At 26.7% G+C, this 9,484-nt stretch overlaps 1 protein-coding gene across 1 annotated transcript; it reads left to right on the top strand.

The window, feature by feature from the left end:
• Positions 1-8,367: 8,367 nt before the first annotated feature.
• Positions 8,368-9,314, top strand: J4E83_010865 (uncharacterized protein; the record flags this gene model as incomplete). The annotated part of the gene is made up of 3 exons (XM_049337743.1): positions 8,368-8,725; positions 8,780-8,936; positions 8,990-9,314. The coding sequence occupies 3 exons, from the start codon at positions 8,368-8,370 to the stop codon at positions 9,312-9,314; spliced, it is 840 nt and encodes a 279-aa protein (XP_049183184.1).
• Between the last annotated feature and the right edge of the window lie 170 nt (positions 9,315-9,484).

Raw genomic sequence — 9,484 nt, 5'->3', positions numbered from 1 at the left:
GTCTCTAAATACTTAACCTTAAATAATTCTTTAGTATATTTCTACTATAGCTATATATTCTAGATATTAATATATCTAAGCTAAGTATTAATATACTTATTCTTTCTAATAACTAGCTTAATTATCTACTAATAATTATACTAGATAGTCTAAAGTTCTTTAAGATTAAGCGCTAGCTTCTTAAGAAAGCGCCTAAGTACTATAGCTTTCTTAGTAGTATACTTAAGAGTAAGTAGCTTTACTTCTATAGTAGAAGTAGTAACTATACTCTACTTTATAGCTTTCTAAAAAATTACACTTCTATATAATATAGTAATATAGCTATAAGATAATTAGTAAGTCTTTAGATTATTAGTAAAGAATACATCTTTAGTAATTATTAGATTAGGTTTATTATAGTTACTATACTAGATTATATTAAAATAAGTATAGTAGAGATATATAATTACTTACTCTATAGCTTTCTTATACTTATTACTTAAGTTTATAAGAAAGTATAAGAGCTTTAAGGTAGTATATACTATATCTAGTTAGAGTATAATAGCTATATATAGAATAGAGCTAACTATTTTCTAATATTTTTTAATCTTAGGCTTAGTTACTTCTCTAGTATTCTTAATTAGCTTCTCTAATAGTAGAAGTATTAGAGAAAAAGATTTATCTCTAAGCTTAAACTTCTTAAGTATTTTATTTATATATATATTATAAATAAGTATAATTATTTTTAGATATTAGTCTCTAATTATATAAATACCTAGAAACTACTCTATATCTCTTTAATCTTAAATCTTATACTTACTAGAGATCTTAGTTTATATAGCTATTACGTATTACTCTATATTTTTATAATAGAGTAATAGAATATTATTAATATAGAAAAGAATAAAAATCTTATATTCTTAATTAAAGAAAAGGTAGAGCTTTTCTTAAGAAGCTATTATACTAATAACTCTTAGTATTTCTAAAAACTTCTTATACTATAATAGTAGAGAGTTTTATAATCTATAAAGCGCGTAGTTAAGCTATATATATAATCTTAGCTTTCTAAAGCTATCTAGTATTTTATAGATTACTAAGTTCTCTACTATAATCTTTGTATTAAGAAATACTTCTATAATATTAAACTATTTAATCTCTAGATTACTCTAAGTAGTAATTACTATTATAGTATAGAAGAACTTTATAGTAAGTATTACTATATAAGTAGAGTTAATTAAGTTCTTCTTCTAGAGATTACTATAAACTATAATTTAAGCTTTATATTTAAAAAGATAGCTATTCTAATTATACTTATAAGTCTATACCTATTTTAATAGAAGTAGCTAATCTTAGACTTATAACCTATAGATTTCTATCTAGATTCTTTTCTTACTTAGCTAATTAATTTCTCTTTTAAAAGTATTTTTAAAAATTATACATATTAGATACTAGATTAGTTATTTCTATAATCTAGGTAGCTCTTAGAGATTATTATAGTATTAGTAAGTAGCCTTTAGCTTATACTTACTAAGTATAGTAGCTATAATAATAAAGTTTATAGTCTTATAGCTAGCTTAATTATTTTAGTTTTTTTAAAGACTAGAAAGGTAAGTCTTATAAAAGTTAATCTAAGCTTACTTATTAACTAAGTCTATAATTACTATATTTACGCTACTTATATTATTACTCTTTAGTTAATTACTAGGCTAAGTAGACTACTTACTTTTACTTTTAGAGTATCTTAATAGTTAATAAATATTTATAGAAAGAGAGCGCTTAAGCTTTTTATCTATAACTTTTCTACTATAGCGCGTTCTAGAGAATTTAGCTACTAGCTAATTCTATAGCTATATTAATTATTAAGAAAAAGCTACTAATTTAGATAGCTTATCTCTTAGTTTTTTTAGCACTTACTCTAGTTAAGCTAGTTTCTTATTTATTTTTACTAAACTAAAGTCTATTATAATAAGCTTAATAGATAGAGTTAGATCTTCTAATCTATATATAGAAGGCTTTCTACCTCTAGACTCTAATAGGTTAGCTTTCTTAGGCGTATATATTACTCTTTAACTATTAGAAACTCTATAATTACTTTAATTACTAATCTCTAAAAACTTATACTTAGGCATAGATTCTAGAGTAGTAAGTCTAGTAGAAAGCTACTAATTATTAGAAATTTCTAATAGAATACTAGCCTTATACTCTATTTCTATTAAATTAATAGAGCTTTAATTATATTTAATAGGTAGACTAACTTTATTACTTTAATTATAGTCTATATTACTTCTAAAATCTTACTTAGTAGTTAATAGCTCTACTATACTTACTATTTAATTAATAGAAAGAATATTAAACTTCTTTATAAAATTAATAAGCTTACTATTATTAAGTATTTTAATCTACTTAAGTACTTAATCTCTAGTTAGCTTTTCTTTACATTTACCTTAATAGAACTTCTACTTATTAAAAGTAATATTATAAGTTATAATTATCTAATTAATTACTAGTATCTATATATAATATATATTAGAGACTTAATAGCTAATAAGATATTCTATATAGCTATAAAGCTTAACTTTAAAGTCTTAATAGTGCTTTCTAGCTACGTAATTACTATTAAGTAGATACGCTTAATAGCTATAAGTATAGATTCTACTCTAATCTAGGTAAAGATTAGTAGTCTAGTGCTTAATCTTAGGTAGCTAATAATATTAGAAATACTTTCTAAACTACTTATATAATATCTAATCTAGAGATTAATAGCTATAAAGCTATAATAGACTTATTTTATAGAGTTAAGCTACTATATTTATAATTACTAGCTAAAGTCTAGCTAGAAGATTAGCGCTTATACGTATTTTAATTAACTTAGTAATAAGCTCTTAGCTAGCTCTCTTTACTAAGCTATTAGACTTATAAGTATATAGTAGAGGCGTTATAATTATAATTCTCTTCTCTTCTACTTATTTCTTAAATCTTAAGTACTCTTTCTAAGATAATATTATAGTATTATTATTCTAATAGATTTTTATAATCTTCTACTAATAGTAGTACTTAACTATAACTATAAAGCTTATAATAACTTCTATTATAGAGTTTAGCGTCTTATTCTTTAGATTATAATTATATAGCTTATCTAAATAATCTTTCTTAATAATTAGAGTTTATTTATTTAGCGTATAGCTTATAAAGAAGTTAAATAGATTCTATAATACTCTAAAAAAGAGACGTAGTAATAGCTTATAAAGCTAATAAGAGATTCTTTAAGATATATAAATAGTAGTATAATTATTATACTTACTATACTATATACTTATAATCTCTATATTCTAAGTAGCTTTTATAAAAGCCTTAAAGGCTTACTTACCTAGATAGCTAGATCTTTAGTACTAAAGATTAGTGTTACTAGTGCGTAATTATAAAACTTATAAGTAGGTAATAGTATTTATAATAATAGAATTAGAAGAATAGATAGAAAAGTTATATTTAATAAATAAGAGATTAAATCTATACTTAAAAGTTATAAGAATAATAAATACTTCTAGTGTATCTATTCTAATTATATAATTATAGTCTATATACTATATACTACTATTTCTAAGAAGCTTCTCTAAGATAATATTAGTATAGAAACTAAAAATAACCTTAATACTAGTAAGTATAAGATTAGTCTTTCTAAGTTCTTTAGAGGTACTAAGAATAAGATAAAGTATATAATTACTAATACTAATTACTAGAAGAATCTAGCTATCTATCTTAACTATTTCTTTATTAGTCTTAATAAAGAAATTAGGCTTAATTAAAGCTTTATTATTAACTAAGTAGACTATAGCTTTACTATTAAGAATTATACTAGCTAAGAGCGCGTAAGGCTTAAAGTCTATACTAAAGATAGAAGACTTAAACTTAGTAATTAGCTTTTTTAAGTAAATAATTATTAAAACTATATTACTTAGGTACTTAGAAGCTAGAGCGCTTATCTTCTAGCTAGATTACTTAATCTTTTTATATAGGCTACTTTACTTTTTTTTATAATAGTGCTTTTAGATCTTTTACTTATCTTAAGCTAAGAGTTCTATTAGTAAAATGCTTAGTAGTCTAGATCTAGTAATTATAGTCTATAATTAGTAATATAAAATAGACTTCTACTTATACTTTATATTAGGTTTATAAAGGTAAAGCTTAAGTAGTAAGCTTAACTACTTCTTACTTAACTTAGTAGAAGTAGAAAGTTAATTTATAATAGTATTAAAGATTATATTAGCTTTTTTCTTTTTAGTAGTAATTAATATCTTCTAGAAAATAATACTAAATACTTTACTAAGATTACTAAAGCTTAATATATTCTTTCTAAGAGCTATAGTAAATAATTAATTATATTACTACTAGTAGGCCTACTTAGAATTAAACTTCTTAATTATAGTAAGAAAGTTAGTAATTATAAGAGGTTCTTTAACTTCTAAGAGCTTAAAGATCTTTACCTTTTAGTAGATTATTAGCTAGTTATTAAACTACTTTTTAGTAGTTTCTTTTTAAGTCTTTTTAAAATAAGTATAATACTTTATATAAACTATATATTATATAATCTAATTAGTAAAAGTAAGTATAGTCTTAAGAGTCTTTATAAGAGACTAAACTATTCTTTTATTATTACTTATTATTATAAGTAATAGATACTTAGGCGTAATAGTATATATAATCTAGTTCTTAATATTATTAATCTTTTTACTCTTTCTTAACTACTACTTAGAATTATAGTTCTAGTAAACTATAAGTATAGTACTATTCTTAGTTTTATAGTTATAATCTTATAAAAGAGTATTATACTTATAAGTAGCTTTATTATACTTATTTTTTTAATTCTTAGTTAGCTCTATAGAAAGAGAAGCTAAAGCTATAAGCTCTAGAACTAGAAAGTTAGAGAACTTAAGCTTTTAAGTATTTATATATTTAATATCTAGAAAATTAGAATTAATCTCTTTCTAGATACTCTTTTTATTATAGTACTACTTAAGAAGTATAAACTAAGTGTTCTAGTTAGATTACTTTTTAAGAAGTATATCTATAGCTATAATAGCTATATTATAATTACTTATATTTATAGAGTTAGAGCGTAGAATTAATATAGAAATATAAAGAATAATAAAGAAGTAAGTAGTAATTAAGTAATTACGTAAAAGAAGTTCTAATTATAGAATATTTAGAGAGAGTAGAGTAGAATTAAGATTAATTAATCTATCTTCTAGTAAGCTTTAATATATAGTAGAAATTAGTTCTATAATTAAGTAGCTAGGCTTATAACTATTAGAGCTAGAGATAATTAATAATTAGAGATAATTAAGTATATTATAATTTTTCTACTATAAAAGAAAGTTAGAATAAAATCTCTAGCTATATACCTAAGAGCTAAGCGATTACGTATCTATAATTAGATAATTACAACTACTCTTTAACTTTAATATAATTTATAGCTCTTTTCTAGTTAGCTTACTAATAAAATAGTTCTTTACCTAGCTCTTTAAAATATAATAATTGTACCTATATAATATATTATATATCTTTTTAGTAAGCTTTTTATAAATAAAACTAATAGAAAAAACTATAAAAAAATCTACTTTAGCTATATAACTCTTGTAAATAATAAAAGTATTTATTTAAATTTTAATAAAAATATTAATTAAAATATTAATAGCTCTAGAATATATATATTTTAAGTAAAAGATTTAATTTATATCTTTTATTCTATAAATAGTATTTTATACTATAGTTACTAGAATAGCTTCTAAAATATTCTTTCTAATAGATATTCTTCTAATTATAGTAAATATAAAGTAGCTTATAGAATCTTTATAATAATAAAGTAACTTAGTAAAGCTTCTTAGTATATTAGTAAAGTAACGTAACTAGTAAAATAAAATTAAGATATAGCTTTACGTATAGTACTAAAATTCTTTATAAAACTTAGATTAGATATAGACTCTAGAGGTCTACGCTACTAGCTATTACGTAGAGTTTTTTTAGCTATATACCTTACACTATATATAATATATTTACTTCTATCTTATATTATAGATATTATACTTTATACTATACGTAATATATTTACTTTTATCTAGTTAATATAACGTATTATATTAGCTTACTACTATAGTATATATAATTATCTTAAGTTTTAATATTTCTTACTAAGACTTAGGCGCGCTATAGTAGTAAGCTAATATAATACGTTATATTTACTTACTATAGTAGACCTACTATCTAAAGTTTTAATATTTCTTAGTAGCTTATACTACTACACTAAAATATATACTTTTATAATTACCTTATCTTAAATAGCTAATTAGTACTTATACTTCTATTTTATATTAACTACTTATATAACTCTACTTTATAGAGAATTAGTTCTATACTTATATTTACCTAGAAGACTTTTATATTATTTAGACGTATATATTAATATAGTAATATAGTGTTTAGTATTAAATACAAGCTACTTATATTTTTTATTTTTAGAGTACTAAATATTATTTTTATTATTTTACTTATAAAGCTTTTAAAGTTAAAAATTACTAGTAAAAGTATAAGTAGTAATTAGCCTAATTAGAAATACTTCTAATTAGCTATACTTACTAATAGTAATTATAGAGATTAGCGTTTTAGAGCTACTTAAGTAGTAAGCTAATATAATACTTCTATTAAGTTACTTTACTCTAAAACTTTAAGCCTTAGTAAGAGATATTAAAATCTTATATAATTATGTATACTATAAAGTAAAATATAATATATTATATTAATACTCTAGATAGAAGTAAAAAACACTTTAAATAAAAGTAAAATAATTATTTATACTATAGTATAAATTATAATATTCTTAAAGCTTAAATAGCTTAATATCTTAAAGAATATAGTTACTTTCTTTAGTATTAGCTAGAAGTTAAGTAGTATACCTTTACTAGAAGTTACTTTAGATTTTATAAGTATAAAAAATAGAAAAAGTATACTTTTACTAAGATTCTAGTATATATATTTTAACTATAAAGCTTTAAACTATATTACTCTATTAGTTATAAGATTATAAGTATATATAATTATATTATAGTATATTTAAAGTATTTAGTATTAAAATATTTTATAAAGTACTTTAGTATTAGAATAGCTTCTTAGCTAGTTTAAAAAATTTAAAAGCTTTAACTACTTTATAAATAGTAGTACTAAATTTTTAAGCTTTAGCTTATATAATATAATACTTTTAAAAGTAAATAAAAGATTAAGTTATATATTTTTTAAAGTACTAGTAATAGTTTTTATTTCTTTTAAATTAGTAGCTTCTTAAGCTAAAATTATACTATAGCTCTATATATAGTACTAAAATTCTCTACTTCTAGTCTAAAATACTAATATCTTAGTGTAGATTTTATAGTCTACTTAGTAGCTAGCGTATAGACTTTTATTAGCTATAGTGTATACTTTACGCTATATATAATAAATTTACTTCTATTTTATATTATAGATACTATACTTTATACTATATATAATATATTTACTTCTATTTAATTAATATAACGCGTTATATACACTTACTACTATAGTATATATATAATTATTCTAAGTTTTAATATTTCTTACTTACTTATAGTAGTAAGTATATATAATATATTATATTAACCTAATATAGTAAGCTTATAAAATATTAACCTCTATAATTATATTATTTTAAATAGCTAATTAGCTCTTATACTTCTATTCTAAGGTATTTAGATATAAGACTTTGCTTTACAGAGAATAAGTATTACTACTTAAAATTTATATTTCTACTTAATAAATATAAAGATATAGATGCAAAAACTAGCGTAATAGTCTACCTAGAAAAGGTGTAAGCTGCATGCTACGACGCGGTCTATGACTACCTCGGTGACACGGCGTTGAGCGTGATGTCATGAGCGGTCCGTTACCTCTTCTCTGCCTAGCGCCCCGTTGCCGAGTCCGCGGAACGTAATGCTTCGCACCACTTGACAAGGCTTGGTCTGCCGCTCTGCCTACCGCCCACCAACCAGCGCGACCCAGGCTTTCGGATTGCGACGGAGATAGCACTGCGACCCGTGTTCTGCTCAGCCGTTGCAGCAGATGTGGAGACATATGCGGAGAAACCTGGGGATACACTGCCTGAGACGGGCGACATGCCTCGGTTTGTTTGAGACATGACGACGACAGGGTGTGAGTTCTGAGCCGTGTGCCGTCTCCTGTCAATCAGAGCCATCTCTGTGTTGCGATATACCTATCATGCCGCGACCCAGGAAGATATCATCTCCAATCTGCTCTCACCGCCAGCTGCCATCTGGTCCTGCGTTCGCAACTTAACGACATCTACACAAAGAGCCACCTCCTATCATGTCAGAGACAGCAAAGATAGATCACGAGATGACTGAGCACAACGGCGTGAACATCGCAAGCAATGGTGCGCCGTTGAGTCGCCAGGTCACTGTCGCTCTCTCGCCCGAGCAGTACGAGCGTCTCTTCTTCCAGCCATCCGCACCCCGTCGTGGAGATCTCGCAAAGCGGTTCGCCAATCCAACGCTGCTTGGGCTCATCGGATTCTTGGTTCCGTACACCTCAACTATCCTCATTTTGTGCGGGTTCCAAGGAGCCGTCGCGCCGCAGAGCTTGGTCGGCATCAGCGCCGACTACTACTTTTTTGGAGCATTAGCCATGAATCTCGCTGGCATCGCCGAGTTTATCCTAGGTAACAGTACGGTTCACCTGTGTTCATAGGCGCCCTTCTATTGGTACTGACTTGTTGCAGCGTTCCCCTTCGCGGTTTTCATCATCTATGGTAGCCATTGGGGCAGTTTGGCGTACCAGCAAGACCCCATACACCAGACGACCTCCGCCTTCGGTGAGCTCGGAGGCGCGGAAGGCGCAGCCTACAATGCGTCTCAAGGCTTCCATAATGTGTCTATGTGAGTAACACCGGCTCTTGTATGTTGAAAAGCAGTCTCTGATGAGTGTGCAGGGTCCTCGCCAGCTTCGTCTTCTTGATCGGTACCCTTCGCGTCAATCTCTTCTTCACGTTTACGTTCTTCGGGCTCGTCATGCTTTTCGGCTTCATCGCTGCCGCCGACTTCTCCATCGCCTCCGCCACGACTGAAGCCGATCTTGAACACATCAACACGTTGTTGCGATGCGCAGGAGGATTCGGGTTTCTAGGCTTGATCTCTGGCTGGTACCTCGCCATTCTTACCGCTTGCGAAGCCGTGGGAATCCCTTGCCCGCTGCCCGTCTTCGATCTGAGCACCAAGGTTTTCCCGGACAAGTCCAAGAATAGCCACGCTAGTTAAAGCAATGGTTAAATGGCTTACAGCCGTTCTTTGTGGAACGCGGGAAGGAGCCATCTTGCTAGCTAGCTACGCGTCTCGTTTTTCACACAACGCGAAATGACCAGTCGCTTAAAGTTTACCGAGGCACTACCGCCGTTGCAAATCCATGCGAAGTGATGTGATATGACATG

Source organism: Alternaria metachromatica (genome assembly GCF_023757995.1).
Source record: "Alternaria metachromatica strain BMP 0045 chromosome Unknown scaffold_53, whole genome shotgun sequence".
In the NCBI taxonomy this organism is placed as follows: Eukaryota; Fungi; Ascomycota; class Dothideomycetes; order Pleosporales; family Pleosporaceae; genus Alternaria; species Alternaria metachromatica.
The sequence above is the reverse complement of the archived record's forward strand: the minus strand, read 5'-3'. Positions and strand labels throughout refer to the sequence as shown.